At 34.8% G+C, this 24,859-nt stretch overlaps 1 protein-coding gene across 3 annotated transcripts in view; it reads left to right on the top strand.

The window, feature by feature from the left end:
* LOC149567066 (binding protein) overlaps window positions 1–24,859 on the top strand; it is a 278,549-nt gene that overhangs the window by 178,219 nt on the left and 75,471 nt on the right. For all 3 annotated transcript variants that reach the window (XM_089820295.1, XM_089820294.1, XM_089820296.1), the window contains 7 exons: window positions 11,414–11,872; window positions 11,971–12,132; window positions 12,278–12,427; window positions 14,928–15,083; window positions 15,298–15,339; window positions 15,438–15,782; window positions 17,763–17,939. In XM_089820295.1, coding sequence (XP_089676421.1) covers window positions 11,414–11,872; window positions 11,971–12,132; window positions 12,278–12,427; window positions 14,928–15,083; window positions 15,298–15,339; window positions 15,438–15,782; window positions 17,763–17,939 — 1,491 coding nt within the window. The remainder of the gene's footprint in view (window positions 1–11,413; window positions 11,873–11,970; window positions 12,133–12,277; window positions 12,428–14,927; window positions 15,084–15,297; window positions 15,340–15,437; window positions 15,783–17,762; window positions 17,940–24,859) is intronic.

Below are 24,859 nucleotides of genomic sequence, written 5' to 3'. Positions count from 1 at the left end.
CTGTTCACACCCAGATCTCAAAAAGTGGGATTTTTTGGTTTTTTTTTTCAAAAACGAGTCTGTCTATCCCTATTGGATATTCTACTCGCATTTCAGCTGCTGGGTTTTGTTGTTTTTTTACCTGCAAACATCATTTTTCTGCCTTTTTGACCTCTTTGGCCGCCAACTGTTATTCTGCTCGAAACCCTAGTTTTTGACTTCGGAAATTTTTTTTGATCACATTCTTGGTGGGTTTTTTGAAATCTCAAATGGGTCTTCATCAGATTTTTGTGGGTGCCTCATTTTTTGTGCCTTGATTTTTGAGCCAGTGGATGCAAATTTTGACAACATTTCATTTCTGGGTTTTTTGAGCTCTTTTGTAGGTACTCCAATTTTTTGGGTCTTTCATTTTCTCACCTCGAAGTTTGTGCCATTTGAAATATTCACATATTATAAGCATCTGTATCAGCAACATCAGAAGTCAGACTCAATTAAACAACAAGCCAATGCGGCCCAACACTCAGAGCATAAAGAATCTATCTACCATGCCTTTATGGCCAGCATACCTGCAAATCATGTGAAATCTTCTGCTTGGTACATCGATTCTGGTGCCTCCCGACATTTCACTCATAGGTGTGATTGGTTTGTTGAATTCACTCCCTATTCTTACTCAATAATCTTTGGAGGCGGCGAAGAATACAATATTGTCGGCAAGGGCAATGTTCAAATTTAGTCTGGAGGAAGAAAACTCATGTTTCTCAATGTATGTTATGTTCTTGGCATGAAACATAATCTTTTGTCTGTTAGTCAGATTATGAAGCACTCTCCTTAGTTGGATGTCGTTTTCAGTGGAAATAAGTGTTTGATTATTGATCGTGCTTCTCACACTGCCCTTGCTTTCGGTCTTGAGGATCATGGTATTTATAGGCTTGTAGATTTAGGCGATTCCCTTGAGCATGCCTTCATCGCTGAATCATCCGCTCTCAGCAGTCTCTGGCATCAACGATACGATCATCTGAACATTCAATATCTAGCACAACTTGCTCGGGATAATTTAGTCCATGGCCTACCTAATATTCAGAGCCAGAACCATTGTGTTTGCAGAGCTTGCCAAGCAGGGAAGCAACATAGGACACCATTTAAGAATGGTGAATCATGGCGGGCATACAGAGCACTCCAACTAGTCCATGCTGATGTATGTGGTCCTATGAATACTCCTATTACTGGGAACAGGTATTTTTTACTCTGTGGATGATTTCAGTCGCAAAATGTGGGTGTATTTTCTTAAGCAAAAATCAGATGCCTTTCTTGTATTTCAGCAATTTAAAGCTCTAGTAGAAAAAGAGTTTGGTTCCTCCATTCGTACTCTTAGGACTGATAATGGGGGGGAATTCTGTTCTTTTGCTTTCTCTGCCTTCTGTACTACTCATGGCATTAGACGTCAGTTCACCACACCTCACACCCCTCAGCAAAATGGTGTTGTAGAGCGTCAAAATCGTACCATCACAAAAATGGCTAGGGCTATTCTAGAACATAGAAATGTTCCAAGAAAATATTGGGCAGAAGCAGTATCCACAGCTGTCTACCTTCTTAACCAGTCACCCACCCTTGCAGTTAATCATAAGACTCCTGAGGAAGCCTGGTCTGGTCGCAAACCTAGGATCAACCATTTGAAAGTTTTTGGCTCTCTGGCATATGTGTGGATTCTTGATGCCAAATGCACTAAGTTGGATTCCAAAAGCTAGAAACTTATGTTTACAGGATACAATCACACACATAAGGCCTACAGACTGATTGATGTAAATACTGATCGTTTAATCTTCAGTCGTGATGTTGTGTTTGATGAGGAATTTGGACCATTTCTGCTCTCTAACTCCCCACCACATTCCAAGATTTTGTCTTCAGAAATCTCTGACTTGGGTTCTTCTATCTTATATGAGTCATCTGATGCTACAGATACACCACCTCAGTCACTTCCAGATAATACAACTCCTGCTCCTGCTTCTCATCTAGCTATTCCGATACCATCTGATATTGGCTCCTCGACTCTTCGGCCAAAATGGTGGGCTCAAACGATTAGTGATCTTTGTCCCGATGAACTCATTGAGGGTAGAACCTCCAGAAATAAGAGCCTTCAACACAACACAGTTAATATAGCTCTTATGGCCAACATCCACAGTATCTCTGAGCCCCAGATATATGCAGAGGCCAAAGGAATTCCAGAATGGGAACAAGTAATGGATGCTGAGCTTTAGAGTCTTCAAAAGAACCACACTTGGGTTCTTTCAGATCTCCCTCCTGGGAAGAAACCCATTAGTTGTAAATGGGTCTATAAGGTCAAGTACCATGCAGATGGTACCTTGGACAAATACAAAGCCAGACTTGTTGCTCGAGGATTCACCCAGCGCGAAGGCATTGATTATGAGGAGTCATTTGCACCGACAGCCAAGATGAGCACTATTCGCATTCTTCTTGCAATTGCAGCTCAGTATGGCTGGAAAGTTCATTAGTTGGATGTGAAGAGCGCCTTTCTCAATGGTGAATTACAGGAAGAAGTCTACCTGACGTAGCCCCTAGGTTTTAAGATTGCCGGTTCAGAACACAAAGTATGTAGACTCCAGAAGGCCCTCTATGGTCTTAAACAGGCCCCTAGGGCTTGGTACATAAAGATTAATCATTAGTTGGTTGCTCAAGGATTTCAGCGTAGTCCATCAGATAGTAATCTGTATATTAAACACTCTGGTAATGATATTCTTTTTCTTGTTGTCTATGTGGATGATTTGATTATTACTGGAAATTCAGAACATTTGATTTTAGAAATCAAACAAGATCTATGCAGAACTTTTGATATGACAGATCTTGGATTGCTTCATTATTGTTTAGGTATTGAGGTTTGGCAGACTGACAACAGTATTTTTTTGTCTCAATCCAAGTATGCCAGAAGTTTGCTTGATAGGTTTCGAATGCAGGATTGCAAATCTACCTCCACTCCTATGGGGACTGGTCTGAAATTGTCCGCACAATCTGTTTCTCCTCCTGTAGATGAAACACTCTTCAGGCAGCTAGTAGGTAGTCTCATCTACCTTACTACTACTAGACCTGATCTCAATTTTGTAGTCAGCTACATCTCACGGTTCATGACAAACCCCAAGACTGATCATTGGATTACAACAAAATGTGTGTTACGCTATGTACATGGTACTTCAGATTATGGTCTTCTTTACACAAGGAGTACTACTCCTCAGCTCAGTGGATTCACTGATTCCGATTGGGCCGGCTCAGTTGATGACAGGAAATCTACTTATGGCTATGTGTTTAGTATCGGATTTGCAGCAGTTACTTGGACCAGTAAGAAGCAATAGGCAAATGCACTCTCCTCTATAGAAGCAGAATACAGAGGAGCTGTTAGGGCAGCTTGTGAAGCAGTTTGGCTCCGGCAGATGCTTGCAGATATGCATATTCCTCAAGCAGGTCCGACTTCTTTGTTTTCAAACAATCAGGGCGTACTCAAACTTGCCAAGAACCCAGTGTTTCGTGAACGAAGCAAGCACATAGAGCTTCATTGCCATTACATCCGACAATTAGTAGAAGATGGATCTATTCAGTTACGCTATGTTCCTACCTCAGAGCAATCAGCAGATATTTTCACAAAACTCCTTGGTCCTGAGAAGTTTATTAAATTCAGGGGATCTATTGGTGTAGTAAATAGATTGAGCATTAAGGGGGCGTATTAAAATAACCTTCATGTTTCTTTTTAATGCTCACTATTGTATCTTATTATATCTCTGTAAATATTAGAATGTTTCTAATAGTTAGGTGTAGTCTAGAATAGAATGTTTCTATTCTATTCGACTCTCCTCTTTGTATATTTAGATCAGTTTGATCTCTAATTAATTCATTCAAGTATTCCGCCATTTACATTTGTAACAGTTTGACATGGTTACTGGGAGACCCGTCTCCTCCCTAAAAGAGACGTCTTGGAGACGAAGATGCATCTTGGAGACCTTTCGCGTCTCCGGAAACCTCAAAAAGGGTTGGAGACTTCATGACGAAGTCTCCTGAAGTCTCCCTGAAATCTCATAAAAAATAAATGTAAAATGTAATATTAAATTATTTTATGTATTTTAGCCCTCATTTTAATGTTTTTTAATGCAATAATTAAGATCAATGACAATTTAAATGATTTTTTGGAGAGCATGATAGCTGAAGACCTTGAGATGGATGATCACAACCATGTGGAGTAGATGATAGTACCATCAACATACTAGTACTAGAGAGATTTCTGGTTTTTGTTTACTGTACTAAGTTTGTTCATCTTTGTTTGCAAATCGGCAGTTTAGCATCAAACTATACTTTTTTGAATTTAAAATTTGAATATTTAATGATAATCTCAGCAATTATCAACTTTCTATTCTTTCTTTAGTTTTGGGTCATTTCCATAATGGAAAGATCTAATTGTAATTGCTTATATAAGTATTATTCCTCTCCTTTCTTAATACAACACCAATCAATTATGATATTAGATCCTTCTTGGGTGGTCCTCATGAACATTACAGAAGAAGAGACAGAAATTTTAAGCTCAATCTATTAAGTGAAAGGATAGGCTCTGGATTATTTTAAATAGAAAGAACTTTATAGCATTATATGGAGGGAAGCATATTTTTGTTTTGCTTTAGAAGATAGCTCAAATTCAGTAATTTGATGATGTCTTCTTCACTTAATTTGATTTTATCTGATGGAAGTGGAATTTGTTTCAAGACAATGATTTGCAGTGTTGGGTTTAGGGTTTAGGGTTTAGGTGTTTGATGGTTCTCACTTTGATGAATATGGAATTTAATAGGATATTTGTTGCAAGGTAATGTGATTTGAAAAGGCAATGAATTAACGATAAATATAAAAAAGTCAGTTGTTTGATATTTTCCTTTATCTATGCTATTTGACTTTGTCTATGAAATGTCAATGCACTTGCATGGCCAATTAAAATGGAAAATTCTGCATCAATCAAGTTCTGGTAGTTATCAAACCAAACAATGAAGATCATGAATGTGCAAGATTAATACGGGTTGACATATTTGCCATGTTTTTCCGTAGAAAAATTGCTATCTTAAGTAAATCATTTACTCAAGTTTTAATTAAATCATTGACTCAAGTTTCAAATAAGTCATCGTCTCACAATTTTAAATAATTGACACAATTCTGATTCCTTTCTAACTTCATGTTTTTGTGATTAAAATGATTTTTTGCCCTTGGTCTGATAGACTAATGGTCTCATGGATGTCACTAAAACTGATTCATTCATTATTTCAAGGTCCTATTTTAGTAATTTTAACGAAGTTTTTCAGTTTTCTGCAAAGTAGGCTTAAAGCCACTGCATATTAAATGCAGCCAAACTAAAAGTTCTGACAAAGACAACATCATTTTTCATGTTGCATGCATTGGCTTATTTCCCAATGTTAAATGGTAAATTGTAAAGTTACTTTGATTTTCTTTAAGAGTTATTAATATTTGTATGTATAGTAATTTAATATTTACTAATATTTAAAATATATTTGTTAGTAAAAGATTAAAAATTGATTGAATTTTTAAAATTTATTTTTAATTTTAATCAGCGATTATTTTATAATTATGTTATTCATTAAGAGTTATTTTAGTTTACCGTTGAATTATTTTATAATTTCTAGAGGTGTTCTTTACTGACAAGTGTAAAGTTTAATAGTGTGAGTGGGTTAATAATAGATACAATATTGCTTAATAATAAAATTGTTTTCTTTCTACAATTATCTTTGGTTCTATAAATATTAACAATAATATTTTAAACTTTTTTGTTTTGTTTTTCATAATTATTTTATGTGTATCACAAAAAAATTGACTTCTGAAATGAATTGGCTTGAATTGAAAATAAACCAGCTTATTATTTTTTCTATAAATATCTTATTAGTTATTTATTTATTTCTATGGATCTGAAATAAGATGTGTAGCTTTTTAATGACTATGAATGTATTACAATTTAAAAAAAAATAAAAAAAAATTATATATATATATATATATAGATTAAGATTAATTATATATTTAAATAATGTTAATTTAAATAGTTTTCAAACAATTAAAATAGTACAACATTCTACAAAGTTTAAAATAAAATAAAGCCTATTAGGAAACAAATTTTGTTGTAAATTAAAATAAAGTAATTTTTAAATGCATAAATATCTCTTGAGAAAATAAAAATAGTTCTTAAGGGATAAATGAAACAAACAATATGCATAAGATATAATAACTATTTATTGCTTTTGTTTCTTCTCGGTCACCATTTGGTGCTTCTGCTTTGGCCGACTCTTCTATTTGTATACTCAGTCCCATAAACCGTGTTGGTTTTTCATGGACATCAATAATATTATTTTATCTTATAGTAAAACTAAACTTTATATAGAATCTTTTACTATGAGATTCGGGGAAGGTTCAACTGCTTCTACACGGGGTGTGGGGGCCTATCCTCTTTCTTCAATTATATCGAACAGTAGTGTCTTGCCCTCTACATCTTGGAGGCAACACGGCTATACAATTGCACCCTTGAGCTTCAGTTCCCTAAGAGATAGACTTCAGACCACCTTATCACCTCCTTCACTCTTGGGTCTCCCACTCATGGAATGAAGATGTCACTTGGCCCTTTCTTGGACTATACGACCCTGCGGAGCATTTACTTGGCTGCACCGCCTACCTCTAACAGCTCCTTGAGACGGTATGGGGCCTCCACACACCTTTGTCCTAGACCGTATCCTTCGGTTCTGGACTACTCGTCGATGGGGAGTTCCTATACTTCAGGCTTTTCTTTCTTTCAGTTTTCCTATTTTGTTCTTTTGTGAATACCGTTTGGTCCTCCCACTACTACCTATGACCTTGTTGCACTCTTTTCAGTCCCTTAGACCCTTTGGTGGTCTCTTGTTGAACATTTAATCTTATCTTATACCTTTTTGCAAGAAATAAATTGCTGTATTTTACTTTGAAACAAGTTTAATAGTTTATTTCAGCTATATTATTTATTTTATCTTTATCCAAAAACTATTTAATGAGTAATAATATTTAATTAAAATTAAAATTTACTAAATTTAATTATGGAACAATATTCATTAGACTCCATGAGAAGCATTCCCAGTTTACACTGGAAGGGGCTTACACCTTAAATTTATAAATTTATATATATATTTTTATTTTCTATTTCTATCTATATGTTTAAAATGCCTTCAATTAAAAAATGGTAGGTTTTTTTTTTCCCTTTTTCGTGACATATACTCTTTTTTGCCAATTTTTTAAAATAATATTATGCATTTGATTTTCTGTTCTTTCCCTATGTTTATGTCTTCTTTGTGGCAAACAATGCAGTTTGCATTTACACTTAGGTTTTGTTATGGGAGGTGAATTTAACCTTGGGGCTTTTTTATCATGTGTATATGTTGTTTGTTTATAATTTATAGGGGACATAAGGTCAATCCATTCATTAAACAATAAAAAAAATGTTAAATGTTATTCCAATTTTAGGTACTATAGAATCTGAACTATGTGATACACACTTTGCTATTATGGGCCAAAGCTCATTATTATACACTTTCGCCCTTAAGTTTTATGCTATGTTCCATGATGTTTAAAGGATGAGGATAGGAGATGGTAGGGGAGGCATTTCGAGGACAATACTTTAAGGACCTTTTTTGGGATGATGATATGTATAAGACAAGATAAGATAAATTTATTAATGTCCAAGAAGAGACCTCAAAAGGGTCTAAGGTACTAAAAGTTTACAAACATGGAAACAACCAACAACAAGTGAACCAAACGGCGTTCAGGAAAGAGCAAGCAAGAAAACAAAAGAAAGTTGAAGAAAGCCATTGAGGAAAGGATTGGGGGTCCTTGGTGGGATGAAGTCCAACATCGAAGGGTACGGTCAAGGGCAACCACAAGCCCAAGCCCATCTCCGAAGACCACAGGAGAAGGAGTGCCATTGTCAAGGGAACCTGTTGTGGGGTCTCATGGATCTAGTGTGTGTAGAGATTGAAGTATTGGGCGATTGCTTCACTCCCTGGACATGAGACATGGGCGGGAAAAAGGAAGTGATAAGCTGATCCGATGCTTGGTTTTGAAGGAATAGGAGTTCCATAGTGTGGTCACAAAGCTGTATGGCCTTACGAAAGTAAAGCACAAGGCACCACTGATCGGTATATCTGAAGAAACCTGACGAGGATCTGCACTCTTTGAAGAGGCAGTGGAACCTTCCTTTGATCTTGTAATAGATAGGGCAGCAAAAAATGAAGTGGGTCTCCACTTTTGTCTTCGCCAAGCTACACAAGTGACAAATCCAGTCCTCTCTACCAATGTGGTGATTAGTCTAAATCCAAAGCCGATGGGAGCCGACTCTAAAGGAGTCCAAAGAGATACAAAGGGCGTGGCTCTAGCACCGGGACAAGCAATTAGGGTGCACAATAACCCCATCCTAAATATCCAAGAAATGCTCAACATAGAAGGCCATCCTTTGACACAACCCCCCACGAGGGTTGCTCCAAGTTGCAGTAATGTACAGTCTGTAAATATCTAGTCTAACATGCTTGTTTAGCTCTTGTTGATAGGGGAGGAGGTGAGCGGGATCATCCAATAAGAATTGAAAGGGAGAGATGGAGAGAGATGTCAAGAACTGATAACAACAATATCAATATATAAATAAATCATGATAGCAATAGTATAACAACATACTAGACTATTAACAGTAACAGATTTCACTAGTATAACAACATACTAGACCTCAATAATGTAGTAATAGTAGTATAGACTATTAAATTTTTTTTTTATTAATGGGGGTTAAAGAATGCATATCCTAATAGTTTTGAGGGGCAGCAATAAGCTGCGTAGGGTGTTAGGTATGAGAAAAACCCAATTATAAGGGGGGTGCAGGGGAGGGGCTAGGAATGGGGGTTTGGGGGCTATGCCCAAAATTTATTTATTTTTGGATGATTGAAAAGTTGAAGCTGAAAAGAAAAATATGTGTAAATAGGGAATTTTATTGCTAATATACTAGTGTTGCGGCAAATGCTGGCCGTTTTGACCATATGGGAATGTTTTAGTTGTTTCCTACAAATTCTCATGTTGGGGGGGAGTGATAGGAACATCCCTGTACCATCCTCCCCAAAACAATAGTGGGGACAGGAACATGGGTTACATGGGTGGAAGTGTGTTGCTGTGTGAGCTCGAGATAATGCTAAATATATCAAGCAAATTATTGGGAAAAAAATGTAATTACAGAAGCCAAAGATTTGCTAAGTGGGTTATTATTAACTTACACCCATGATGCTGGTCCCTGCAGGAATCCTTTCACTACTTGGATTGGCATTCTTTTTTCTGTTTGTCTATAAAATGCCAAGTTTGTTGCGAGAGCATTTCAAGTGGGAGTTTTGTACAAAGTAACGAGACTCGGAGTTGGCTCTGACTCGGCAAGGGCAATTTGACCCATGACTCGACTCAGATTCGGCCATGACTCAGTAGAGACTCAGCGAGTTAGGGTATATTAATAAAAATACCTTAGAGAAATATTCTATGTTCCCTGGGGATGTGTCCCGCCATCTCCCCCCCCCCCCCCCAAAAAAAAAAAAAAAAAAAGCCAGCGTTTCGGGGACTTGCATCTGCCCCCAATTGTTTAAAACAAAAAAGAAAAAAAAACAAAACAAAAATGTCACTTTTGTCGTCCCCAAAATCGGCAAAAAAATTTGCTGTCCTGGAAACCCATCCTGCTGTGCCCTGCCATCCCCATCCCGAAAACTCGGGGAACATAGGAAAAATTAAATATTTGATGACTTGGCGGGTCAGGGTCACAGGTCATTTTGACCCAGCAGGGGTAACTTGACTCGCCGACCCAGGTGACTCGCATGACTTGCGGCGAGTCTCGTTAGTATGGTTTTGTATCAAGCAAGATTTGGAATTTCGCAAGCAACATAGTTTTCATTTGCACTTTGTATCTCCCTGTGGAACTTGGCTTCCCTTATGAGAGTTGAAGCTAACCTTAGTAGATTTGTTCATGGATGGTACTATTAGTTTATTGCTTAGTAATGGGAGCTTTGGTAGGAATTCAAGTGGAAGAGGTGTCTTTAAATGAATATTTGTTTACTGAAAAATGAAAATCAGTGGACTGCATGGTTTCGATTGGTCCCTTTCGTTTGCAAGTTACATTTTAAAGGGGAGAATCAGATTCCTCGTTCAAATATACTTACTATGCACATACTAATAGGGGTAGAAAAGCATGAGCATTGAATACCAATCATGGCTAAGATGATTGGAAGGGGAAATTTTATTTAATTGAATGTATTTTGATAACATTGGATGACTCTTGTTTAGGATAATTTTACAATAGTTGATAAATTTTTTGGACCTACTTTATTTGACAGCTCAAATTGATGGTACATTGTTCTTTGAACTATTCCCAAGAAGTCATATCTAAGACCATTCACCCTTTGGTGAGATTAGTATTTTGCTTGAATTGAATGCCCAATTCAGGACTTGACATACAATGATTTATTATGACTGATGATAAACTATGCCTTTGCACCTTAGATACTGATTCTCTGCTGAAATGGTCGGATGCTGGTTCTGATGCATCCGGATGCTTGGGTGCGTTAGGATGCTGCATGGGACTGTGGGTTCTTGCAGCGCATCCAGCAAGAATCCACAGGCCCAGGATTGGCTTCTTGGGAGCCTTCGCGCCCATCTAGAAAGCACCTGCAGCCAAAAGGCCTTTTAGATGCCAAATTTTAGCATGTCTTTAATTGATGATGATGAGAGTGTGAATTTTTTTGAGAATCCTGATGATTCTGAATGACTGAATTTGATTAGTGAATCTTGAGTCTTGAGTCTTGATTGATTAACATTGAATCATGAACTAAGCAAGTGCCATAGATATTAGAAGTTCTCACTCTCATTACTATTTATGGAACTTTCAGTTTAATATATTTTTCCCGTTTATTGCCTTTGAACTGTCATTATAGTTTAGGTGTTTGGATTCTTTGAGCTGCAAGGAGTCCATTATGATTTCATTATTAGCTAATTTTGGCGTGGATCAATTTAAAAAGTTTTTATCTTGTAGATTTCTTTGAGCTATCATTGTATTATAAGTCTCTGCTGATCATTTTGGCTGCATGGAATCGTCCTGATCTCGTCATTGTATTATTTGTCCCTTTAATTGCTTGGGAACTATCATCATATCTTACGTGTGCGGAATTTAAAGCTATTTATCTGGTTAAATGATTTTTCAAACTCTTCCTTTGTCTCTTTGAATGTGTGTGTATGTTTAAAGGCAATAGGAAACGATGCCATGCATGATATTTTTATCGATTAAATTTGATAGCAATGCCATATGTTTGTTTATTAAACAGTCATGGGTTTTAATTTGCCATTTATATTGCAGGCTGAGTGTTCAGCATTAATGGATGCTCTTGAAAGGTCTGCCTGTCATCCTGAAAATGCGACCATGCTGGTTAAGAGTCTTCATCGTATCCTACAACTGGCAGTAGACCCAACTGTTGCTTCTTTCAAGCATTTAGATGCAACTACACGGTTTTCAAATGTGATGTGTAAACAGATGCATGACTTTGCAAAAAATGCCAATTCATCTGATCCTTCTACAAACAACAAGCTCATTGATTCCATACAAGATGCAACTGAGACTTGTGATGCCTTTAGTGATGAAATTTGGAGGCGATGTCTGGATGCTATGTTTGCTCTTTTTGCAGAATATCTGTCTATATCAGACGATACAATTCTTTTGGCTTTACACAATCCCATAGCTGTTGATAATTTATTCAACTTGTTATGGGAAGAATATTCTAGAAAATTTGCACTGCAACATATTTTGGACTTGATAAAGGTATGATGTGGTTTTGAAGATGTTTTCTTTGTTTGTTGCAAATTTTATGTTCCAAATATTCGTTTCACTATTTTACTTTTATTTTTAATGGCTCACAGTTACATTCCTTATCTGAAAAAGATCAAGAGGCAAAGCTAGGATTGTGTTTCAAGTATTTTGAGACATTTCCTTGTATAAAGGAATCAGATCGAAAAGTTGGAAAGAATATTTGCAGAGAAATGCTTGCTGGTGTGCGAGATATACTACAAACAAATCAAACAGTAAGCATCTTGTAGTTAGCTCTCTATTATCCTTACTCTTTACTTATGATAATCTAATCTTTCCTTGGTTTGAGAAACTAGATTATTTCTTTTTTATTGGTTACTTTTCTCAATGAAATAATATACAAGTTTCTGTGTAAAACAGTATTATCAGGATCTATTTCGGAATGGGGAATGTTTTCTTCACATTGTGACATTGCTAAATGGGAACTTTGTAGATGGAAATGGTGAACAACTATGTTTAGATGTTCTTCAAACTCTGCTAGCACTTCTTTCTGGCAATGAAGCTTCCAAGGTATTACTCCATGCCAATGTTATTGTTTCTATTGTAAATCCCAATATTGATCTTTATTTGATCAGTTGTTTGTAAATTGAAACAGTTATCCACTAATTATGAGTTTTGTTCTCATTTTGTCTTACCTAATGTTTCTAAAAATAACCATCATTGATTAGATTCCTTAATTGGTGCAGTTCTTCAAATCATATCAAGTGGTAGAATATATTTATTATGTTTTTAATGTCTCTGTGGTACTCACACTCTTCATAAGACTAGATATTGGAATAAAAAATGCTGTTCATAAGGATTGACTTGATGTTTGTCTATTTTTAAGACATGGTTATCTCCTATTATCGTATGATGGTTACATTGAGGTAGGGTCCTCTATTCATTTGTTTTGAGAGTGAATTTTGTATCCAGCATGCGTTTTTCTATCATGTCTAAGATTTCTCCATTTTTCTTATGCTGAAACTTCATAGATCATTAAGAACATCTGATTTTGATCATCTTAATTCAGAGAGGCTACAATTTTCAAGAGCTTTAAGAAAGAATGCCACAAAGATTTACAAATTAACAAACCTTCAAGAAAGCTAAGAAAGTCCAAACGTGAGAACACTGTAAATGAGAATAATGATAAAGTTTTTCTGAGATACATAAAGGGCATTCCTTATAAAATTTCTTGAAGAACAGAAAAACACAACAGAAATTTATTTTCTATATCAAGAAACACCCTCAAGTCTGATCTTAGTAAAAGCTTAGTTAGAGTAGTATTAGGTCAGAGAATAGTGGGGTTGTTTCTGTGTAATTAGCATGATGGAATTTCTAATAGTGAACAAAAAGATGTTGTGCTACATTCTGATTGTTGAATGCAAATTAACATTTGGTATCAAACGAAAGGAGGACTCATGAGAAGTTATGAAAAAAAATAATGCTTGAAAAGTCTACACAGGCCATGGCAGATTTGTTTCCTGAGCGTGCATGCTTGAAAGAATGTTTTGTGAAATAAAATGAAAGAAGGGTAAATTATGTTATATTTGTTTATAAAAATAAAATATTTTGTACAACATTTTAAGCCTCATTCACCAAAAATTCTTTGACGATTTTCACTTTTTTTTTCTTTTTTTTCTTTTTAGATTTATTGGCTTATTTTAAATATACTGTTTGATTCATAACATTGTTTTGAGAGATTTTATTTTTCAGGACAAACGAAGATAGGATGAAAATAATCCTATAATACACATTAATCAGATGTACATGAATTTGCAGTAGCATTAAACACGTGTAGAAGACATGAAACACAAACTTACAGAAGAAGAGAAGCAGTAGCAGAGCAGATCAGAGTAGTGTGTCTTTTATATATCCCAAAAATATGGGAAGTGTGGTTGATTGTCTTCTTGATATAATGAAGTATGCATTTTTTTAATATTTCCCAAGAAGCCTGGAGATAGCAAGAAATTTCATATCTTTTAATCTAACCTTAGTCCTCTGTTAAAACTCTGAGTTGAGTTGTCTGTTGAAACTTTGCTAGCATTGACTGTAATAGCGAGAAGGGACATCCAAAGACTATTGTATTGAAGGAACAATGTCAATAGGGATACAAATAGTTTGGGGGAATACAATCCTTAAGATGTTCTCAAGGTGAAGGGACTGGGCCTTAAACTCAACCTGTACAATGCCCTGATGAACAGTCCTTTTAGAAATATCCTGTTAAGATGTTGGCAAACATGTAGAACTTTTAAACCATTCCCCACCAAGAAATCCATCATTTACCTGTCTAGAGATCTCTGTTTGAAATCTCCTTCACTTGCCAATGTCTGAACACAACCTAAAATGACAAGGTCAAGTTCTGTACAATAACATCTTCTTTAAAGGCATCTGTTTGTCTACAAAAATTGCAATGTGTTATGACATCAAGATCTATATTGCAGATTGCCTTTTAAGATTTGTATGTAATCACAACATAATTTAGATGAATACATCTATTCTTTTGGCTCTTTTGCAATTTTATCAAAGGTTTCTTTCCTGCTCAGAACTTCTTCCATAGTGATTACTTTTATAGCTCTTTTGTGTGAATGCAATCGTAGAATTGAGATTAAGTGTATGAAGAAAATAGCAATTGATCCATGTGGTAGATAAAGATGTTGTAAATGATGAGATATGATGATGTCGTTGCCAGGTTGTAAGCAACTGAAACATTGTAGTCAACAATTTGGCTATTATGAATTGTATAGAATAGCAAAACCATTGTGGGGAAGGATAATTTAATTTTATATATTGGATAAGTTTTATTCGATTGGCCCTGTATCCTATGGTTTCTAATAAATAAATAAGAGTAAAATGTTGTTAACATGAGAGTAATTCTACTCATGAAGCAAGCAAAATACACTTTCAGGTTTTGCATACATTTTTAACTATTCTTGTATTAGGCTATTATTGATGTGGTATTATTTTTCTTTAGTAACATCCATTGGTATCATTGGAATGCTTCTTTCACTTTATATCATTATTTTATGTCTAGGTTGCATTTAGATCGCTTGTTGGCTCAGGTTACAAGACTCTAGAAAAACTGCTTTTAGATTGTTGTGAGGGACCACCGAGTCAGGATTTGTTGAATGCTCTTTTGGACATTCTCGTTGATGGAGCTTTCAATATGCCATGCAATATGACAATACAGGTAAGATCACCCACCTTCACTATTGAAGCAAATCATTGCATTGTTGCTAGACTTCTGAAGTTAATTGCCCAGAAAAGTCATTATTAAATGCAACGGTTCCTCAACACATACAGTAACCATATGGAATACTGGCTTATTGAAGAGATTCTTTGTCATTATCTATTTAATGTTTAAATTCTTAACTTTCCAATTTTGATGCATATTTGTTGTGCAGAATGAGGATGTGATCACTTTGTTTTATAACATACTTCGACAGGTTAATACATTATTTTATTTTTATCTACAATTTTATCAGTATTGACACAATTAATTAATGACATTGTCTGATTTTTATATTCTTTTTCATGGTATCAGTGCAATGAGAAAATGCAGTGCTATGGGCTTGATATCTTTGTTTGTTTATTGGAAGAGTCAACCGCGAATTGCGCTTCTTGTGTTAGAGCCGGCTTGCTTAGTTTTCTATTGGATTGGTTTAGCACAGAGGAAAATAGCGTGCTAATTTCCAAAATTGGACTGCTTATACAAATGATTGGTGGACACAGTATTACTGGAAAAGATATCAGAAAGGTATTTGCTCTTCTGCGGAGCACTGAGGATGGGTCTAGGCCAAGTCATAACAGTTTGCTTTTGAATACTGTTCGGGGGATGCTGAAGGATGAAGGGCCAGCTGTCTTTTTTGAACTAAATGGCCGTGATTCGGTATGTATGGTTGAGGCTGTAATTTCAGTAATATCTCCCCTGCATTTGGCTTCATTACTTTGTACTCCACAGGATAGCAACCAACAGGGTCATTATTTGATAACCTTTTTTTTTCTTGAATATACAATATATATTGTAACAAATGTCAAATTCAAAGAATATGTTTTGGTGATTTGGTTGCTTCGCTACATTTTTATTATTCCAGTAGTGTATTGTTGTGCATACAGCAGGAGTGAAAGAAAGAAACATAATTAGTCATGCATGCATTGCTGGTGCGCATGCAAGAAGATTAGATCACGAGAACATTACCAAATAATTTGCATAAACTTTAACTGTTTAATTAAAGACAATTAATAAAATGTGAATTAATGCTTATTTTTCACGTTTTTTTACAGAAATGGATGGTGATATTTTTTATAATGATGCAAAATTCTAATAAAAGGAATAAAGATGTATTCTCAGCAGCTCATGAATACTTGGCATGAGTTGGACTATATGCAGCAAAGGAATGAAATAGTAGAAATGAGGTCATCTTTTTGCATTGGGTGTTTCCATCTAGTTGCCTGTTTTCTTGCAAGCTGTTATAGACACATCAAATTTAAGCTCTCCTCTTTAATGGAAAGATGCTTTCTTTGAAGCTCTTAACTTTTTTTGTTGTTGGCACCCATTTCAATGCATTCATCTTTGGCTTCTTCTTTAAGGCGGTTGCATTTTTATTGCTTCTCAGAAGGTTAGCCTTTGTTTGTAAGTAGCCCTTGGAAAATTGTGCAGTTTAATTTCCCAGTGTTCATTGCAGACTGCCTTCAAGTTTCAGTTAATTATTTCTACAAATCTATAATACAGTATTGGATCAGGAATAGGATGGCAGAATTAAGATGTTGTTTTAGTTTATGCATCTGATTTATTCTTGAATTAAGAATTGCCTTCATATGTGCATCATGCTCTTACACATACTCCGTTAGTAGCCTGGTATCTCTGATGGATTATAGAAGTCTTCATTGCATTGTCTTGTAATTCAGTTGTTTTCTTCTCCATTGGATTGATGTTCATGCAACTATAATTACTCTATGGATTCAATGCTATGCCCATAAAAGGTCATTGTGACAGATTGATTATGAACACAATTTGAAAATGACATGTATGTGTCTGCACTGCATTTTCATGCATCTAAATTTACTTCCTCATTGGAGGCATTGATATATCTATAAAAGAAGAATATGCCATGGATACTCAACTGTTATTTTGCAACCTCTTATAGACTAAGAATGACAACCATATCAATATCATTTATCTGCCCTGTGTTGACACAAAATAGTCACAAGGAGCAGTAAGCCTAAAATGAGTTGACTTGCAACACTGTGTGTTATATTCAAGCCCATGTGGAGAAGAATAAGACAATACTTCATTGACTATGTAGGAATCGCTCTGTCATTTGTCACAGGTGGCATTGCAAGACTGCTTACATTAGGTGCACACTGCTAAGGCTCTTGAGTTCCTCCTTGTAAGATATAGCTTTTGTTTGTATTATTATTTATTTTCTATAATGTTGCAAAGCATTAGGTAATGTATTAGAGTAGTGAATATGGAGTCAGCTTTTGAAAATATTGGGAAGAGTGCAATCAACTATCAAGCATAGTGTTCTGTATGTATTGAGCAAGGAGGAGATTGAATACAAACAAACCTTGATTTGAGCTACTTGTTGATCTAAAGAATTCACAACCCTAAAGATCTTATATAAATGCTTTCAGGCAGAAATGAGAGCACTGTAGAGAACATAGTGGCACAACAGGGATGGAAATGATGGTGGTAGAAGGAACAAGTGAAACTGTTGCAAGTTAGCAGTTCCGACTGAAAAAGGAAACTTAAGGAACTATAAAACCGGATATATTTATGTTATCATCAGGCCAGCACATTTTCTGTGAACTCATTAATATTAATCAAGAGCTAATTTTTTTTCTGATTGTTATTGTTTACTTGCAGGGAATTGAGATAACAACTCCTTTGCACTGGCCTTGCAACAGAGGCTTCACCTTTTCATGCTGGGCCAGGGTAGAGAGCTTTCCAGGAAATAATGAAGTTATGGGTTTATTTGGCTTCTTCACTGAAAGTGGAAAAGGATGCACAGCCCTGCTCGATGAGGAGAAACTCATGATAGAGGTATTGTTTCTTAGTTTGTAGAAGTAGCTATGCAATCAACTGAATATGGATCTTTTGTGGTCTTCTAAGAAAAAATGTTTTACATGTTTTTTTTCAGTTTGTTTTATTGGAGCAACAAATCATTTAGGGAATCAATTGGCAAATCAAAAGTATATATATATTTTGAAAGAATCGTAAAAAATCAGATTTTCAAGAAAAAAAAAAGAAAAAGAATGTAGAAAAAGAGAGAAAAACGAAGTTTTTTAGAACTTAAGAGCATCTTTCCATAGCATAAAGATATAGAGAGAAAATAAAATAGGGTTTAACTCATAGAAAATAGATGTTGTCATTTCTATTCATGTTGCTTGATTGCATAGGCAAACATTCAGTTAACTTTTAAGAGCGCAGTCACCAAATAGTGGCCTAAGTCTTGGGCAAAATTAAATATTAGCCAAGTCTATGAAATAATTGAGATCAAAATGAATTGTAGAAAAATGATTTTGATATTAGTATTTGTGAATATGTAGGCAAATATTCAGTTAAATTTTTAAGAGACCAGTCACCAAATAGCTGTCTAAATCCGAGATCAGATATTAGCCAATTCTGTGAAGTAACTGAGATCAAAACTTATCAGACTTTCTAAAAGGGCAATCACCAAATAGTTGTCCAAATGCGAGATCGAATATTAGGTAAGTCTATGAAGTAACTGAGATCAAAATTTATTAGACAGAAATCTTGCCACTGTTAGGAATTTATTAGAAGTGGAAACCATTTTGAAATCTTATCAAATCATATTTCACAATTGCAATGCTTTATATTCTATGGCAATTAGTAAATCCTTTATATGGAGTGGAATTCAACAAAAGACATCTGACAGAGTTGAAGCAAAAGATTAGCAAGTCAGCAATCTAGCCACTGTTAAGAATTTATCAAAATTGGTAACCATTTTAAAGTGATCCAAGACTTTCATTGCAATTGAGGCAAGGAGTTTTGTAGGGGTAGTTCAATATTTGAGAAAGCTTATCAAATCTTATTTAACAATTGCAATGCTTTTTGTTCCTTTATGACAATTAAGACCTTTATATGGGGTAGATTTCAACAAAAGACATTTGATAGAGTTGGAAGTAAATGATTAGCAAGCCAGTGGTTTTGCAAACTACTATTTTAGATGGAGAACAATGTTAATGATAAAATATAAACGCATACTTAAAATTCATATATATATATATATTAAAAATTGAATATATTAATTATATATTAAAATAAATATGTAGATTAAAAATTTTCCATTTTTTATTTATAATCAAGAGGTCGTAGCCATGGTGATAAATTAATGAAAATCAATAGTTTTACATCCGAGCTCCAAGTAGAGTGGAAATGAGTAAACCCCCAAATGCCTTTCATAGTACAAATTATGAAATTTCCATTATTTTTTTGATTTGTAAACGACCGAAGCCTTATAATTATATTAAAAAATTAAAATTAAAGAAAAACTCCATTGAAATGGGCACTGGTAGGAAAAAATGGAGAAGAAAACCTCCAATCTAGCCCGAAACCTAAGTCTTAACATGAGTACAAAGGTAAAAGGGGGGCATACCCCAGTTTTAGTTTTTGAGGAGGATTTACCCTTCTCGACATCTTTGAATTTGTGTACAAGTGCCCTCAAAAAAACTTGGGGCCTTAGATAGGCTTTCCCTCGCTTAGGGTTTACTGGGGAATTTTTTCTCTTAGCCCCAAATTGATGAGAGCTTGGGCCGCATCGAGTTCCAAGTCTAGCTCCTTTTGAATTTCGTTTATGAAATTCTTCATAAACCTCTACATCTTAATTAGACTTCAAGCTCACATAAAATCCTAAGTTGCTAGTTCAGATTCTGGTATAGACGCGGGTTCAAAATTCATCTAATTTTTTTGGGTTTGGGTTTAGATTTGTTTTGGGTTCATCCGTACAAAAACAGATGTTTTTTAAAATAAAAATAATGTGTGTGTGTGTGTGTGTGTGTGCAACAAAAAATAAATCCATACTTGAATCTGCTAATAGTAAAGGAACATAGCAAAATACACTACCAAATCTATGTTTCAGTTCAATAGGACATTTAATTGCATCATTTAGCAATACATACAACATGATACACTTGCTTGGTCACATGCATGGAACATATTTCCATATCATGGGGATAGTTTGAGAACGAAAGGAATTGTTAAAAGATAAGTGCAGTTATCTGAATTTTTATTTTGTATTGGTTAGAGCATTTCTAACCAGGCTATATCAAAAGGTGAGATACAAATTTGAACTCCTGGATTGAAAGATATCATATCTTTTTAAAGACATTCATTTGGATTTCCTTTCTAAGCAAGTTTTCATTTTCATACACAAATGCATAAATAACATCTAAACATCTTTTTGGTCTTTTTAGTGGTCACAATAGGGCTGAGAGGTCAAAAAACATGTTAAAAAGTCTAAAAAAATGTTCCGAGACCAAATTCAGCCCAGGTCTGTACAGAAAATTCTTCAAAATTTGCTGCAAATTCTGCCTGGGTTCCTTTAACAGAATTTGCAGAAAATTCATAGCTCTGCAAGAGAATTTGGAGAGAATTTGACGAGGACCAGACTTTGTACAGAATTGAACCAGACTTTGGGGGTTGTTGGAGAGAATCTGGTAACTTATATAAAATCATTAGTTTAATGAAAAAAACAATACAAATCAATCTATGTATTAGGGATCTTATCTTTCTTACTATAATCACATTAAAGTTGTTTTAATCCATTTCCAGTTGTCTTTCTATTATTGAAGTTGTAATAATTCGAATAATTTTTTGCTAATTGGGAAGGTTTTGAAGCTTTTTGTTAAGTTTGGAAATTGAAATTCTTATTGTTCTTTTTGGAAGTTGATAAGTTTAAGTAGTAGACATGTCTTTATAGTAATAAAATTGGATTAAATTTTTATAAGTTTATTCAATTAGACTTAGTTTTAATAGGGGTTCGATCTTTAAATTGATTGTTTTAGACTTAACAAGTCAATAATAAATGAAATTAGTTAGATATGTTGAGGGTGAGAGACAAAATTGTTTTGGGCTAATGACTTTGATTTTCTTAATCTTATTATAGTTGATTTGATTTGATATTACTTTATTCAAATTGAGTAAGAGAATTTGTGCCATAATATAGATCAAGAGAATCCTTTCCATCATAAAGAGATTTATACTTATTTTTATTCCCGAGCCTCCTTATATCTAATAGTTAAAATGCTACTAACTGATAAAAAAAGAAGTTAAAATGCTATTATGAAAAACGAAAAATTTGCTCTAACCTGGAACCAATTTTATTAACATGTCAATTCCATCTAATTTGCCTTACAACTTATAAGAGATAAGCATTACATCCATTAGAGCGAATAAATATAAGTTTATTCATCTGTCATTATCAGGGTCAATAAGGGTTCTTTGTCTTCATGCTCTTCTTCAGTACTTGGGTTTGGTAGTCCTAACATATTAGCATCCAAGATTGAGTTACTATCCCATGCTTCTATTTTTTCTTCTGCTAGATATAGTTCTATCCAATTGCTATTGCTTGCTGGACATACATGGAAGAAAACCAAGAGAAAAGCTAGATTTGTTTTAACAATAGGAAGCCACTTTATCAATCTGCTGGAATTGAAAGTTGAGATAAGGGGATACAGCGGAATGGGCTCTCTTTTGTCGATAGGTATATCATAATGGCATGGACGGCAAATATACATATCATTTCTGATACATGTCATTGCTTTGTCTAGATTCCCTATATATTTGTGCTTAAATAACCATTTGCATAAAGCTAATATGCAGGAATTATTTGGTTCTACTAAGCAAGCCATAGCCATGAACATAGCTGGAATATCACTGATCACTTGGTGCCAGTCTGTGTTGTTGACAAATTCTTTACCTAGAATTCTATACACAACCCTCTTGATAAGGAAATGAGTGTTTTGCAGGATAAGAGACAAGTGCAAATCTGAAATGAGTTCCTCGAAGGCAATTTGAGGAGATGGACCCCTCAGCTTGATTATAGAATTCATCTTGGGAACCCTTTGATAGGAGAATAAGCTGAGTTGATCTTATACAGGACTCCAACATGTGGATGAGTAAGGATTTTCAGAGATAGGAAGAATGCGGAGAGTCTTCCGAAGGGCAAGATTAGAAAAAGATAATATTCTCCATGTAGGAACCGGTTTATAGGCTTTTCACCTACTTAAGATTTTAAAGGGAAAATGAAGGGACTGGGTTCATATTGGAAACCAAAAAGTATTATTGACGTACTTATAATAAGACTAGAAATTGGGATGATCTTCCTCCTTTACAATTTAGCTCACTTAACTTATGATTATCTTGAATTCATTTCAAAAATATGTTTTCGTTTGTTGCTATTTGGAATATAAATTGAACAATGCTATCTCTCTGTTTTCAACCTATATCTTGCTTATTCGGAATTGGGAATATTACAGTTACAGAGATGCACTTGGGTAATGCCGTACTAGGAAATTTCAATGCTTACCGTATTTGTATGATGTGACTTTCCTTATTGGTTTTGCTAGCTCCATTCAATGAAGAAATTAACCATTATATATCAATTCATTAGTTTGTTCCGTCTTAGATTAGAGATTTCCTTTTCTGCATTGTTAAGTCCATTTGGAGAATGTTATAGTTCTTTGAAGGTTGTTGCTAATATTTCTTTGTTTGGGAAAATTTTCAGGGCTTACTTTTATCTTTAATCGATTTTATGTATCTTTGGGGTTATTGGCGATTATGCCAGTGAGCATGCTTTTTTATAAAGAAAAATGGCCTCAATGACAGTTTGGTTTAGGCTGATTTCGATTGTTCTACTTAACAATGAAAATTACGTCACAGTTTATTTACGTGATAAGTTAATTCGATAAATTTGGGGAGAAGAAAAAGTAAAGAAAGAGGGATCTATTTGAATCATACTAAATTTAAAATTGATACGAAAAAAAAGAATTTCATATAATGCCTATACTAAAGAAAGGAAGCCATTTTTGATAATAACCTTACTATTTTGTTAATATCCTATCAAATTACAAAATGCTTGCTGCCTTCTGATAGTATTCATTGGAATTGGGAGATGATGCTCTACTAGAAAGGTAGTTTGCTTTCCTTAATCCGTTCCAATCAAAATAAAATTGTAATAGGCATTTACTGAGCCTAGTTGTGACGTAGTTGATAGACACCCATATTGTTACTTCAATAGACATTTCCCTTGACAAATCCCAAAATCTGAGGACATTCCTATTACTAGGAAGGATAGGGAAAGGCTTATGCCAAGCCCAGAAACAAAACGGTATAGCCAATAGGTGACCATAACCCTAAGTACTATACGTATCTAAGTATAACTATTTCAATACAAATATTTATACAAATTTATTTTGTCATTCAACAATTACAAGTATTATAACATTACAAAATTGGAAGGTTCAAAATAGGTTACTCAAAGATCCTCTGTCTTGAATAACATGATGTATTCTTCAACCTCATCTTCATAGAATTCCATCTGCCGAGCATGAGAACAAATGCTCCTTTCATTTTACTTGATTTATTTGTTGGGTGTTTATTTTGCAACTGACAGTTTTGGGTAAAATCTAGTCACAAAATAGGATGACCAGCCACAATGTGTGAGATAGAGTCTTGCCTACCTTAAAGGGAAGACTCCCCCTTCTCACCGTTCTTTGGATCAACTCAAGGTAAGCGAGAAGTTGAGAGATTTTTGTAAAGGGAATTACCAATATTCTTTCCTCTTAACTTTCAAGAAAGAATCCACTTACCCATGGAGCGACTAATGGGTAGGGTAAAATCTCTAACTACGCTTATATCTAAAAGCTGAAAATGGTGATATCGATAAACCAACACTAACTCAAAGGCTAGCTGGAAGTGTACCAATTTGGCTCTGTGTCCGGTCATAATTCTATATGAATAAACTTTACTAATAGGGCACAAAGACTTCCAAAAGTAAAGATATCCTAATTATTTTGTGAATCAAGAAAAAGATATAAGCTACAGACAAAGCTTCTAGTCTCTACATCTCTACAACCACTTCCAGTCAAAGCTTTGGCTCCGATTGCTCCTAATTCTTTTTAAATTCAATTATCAAGAACACAAGATTACATAAATCAAAGATAACACATGCAAATCACAGACGACGCTTCTAATTCGCACAAGTAACATGTGAACTCAATCAAAGTTCAGTTTCAATTGTTCCTTTGTATTCACTTTTCTACCAAAATAGTGCTACACGATCAAAGTTCTGTTGGCACAATTTCCTTTATATAGGAAAAGGAGTTGACAAAAAAATGGAGGAAAAAATGGGAGCAACTCAACCGACTTTGACCGAGTCTAACTAGAAGAGAAATTATTGGGTTACATGCAACTACACATGCAACTCGCACTACATGTAATTACACCTTTTCATGCAATTCATCCTCTTTGATCTACAAACATAAATAAAAACAAAAGAATAATCTTAAAGATTGTTCTTTAGTACTTTGAATTTGATGATAATATCATGCACTATAGAAAGATCATAAATCTCCATTGTCTTTGATATTGCCTCTATCCTTACTACATCTGCATATGCTGATTGCACAACCTTGGAATTTGCCGCTAGAGAATCTTACAGCTGTTTTGCCGAAGATTTATGTGAAGCAAATTTGTTCATTGTGTGAGAACCAAAATCTTTAGAATCTAAACCAGCATTGACCTTGAATGTATATTCTGAAGTCATTCTTTCAATTGCAATCAGGCTATCGTGTTCATCAAGAATCTGACATCCCATTTTCCTTAAATCACATGTAATTCTTGTTTCTATTGCCTGGCAATCTCCAAGGCTTGTTTGCAACTTTATTATCAATTTTCTTAGTGTTTCTTCTTTGTAGCCCATAAGTTCGTGATATTTGAAA

The sequence above is a fragment of the Cupressus sempervirens genome, chromosome 3 (assembly GCF_028749045.1).
Source record: "Cupressus sempervirens isolate cs-2001-9-10 chromosome 3, ASM2874904v1, whole genome shotgun sequence".
In the NCBI taxonomy this organism is placed as follows: Eukaryota; Viridiplantae; Streptophyta; class Pinopsida; order Cupressales; family Cupressaceae; genus Cupressus; species Cupressus sempervirens.
This window is presented reverse-complemented; position numbering and strand designations above follow the sequence as displayed.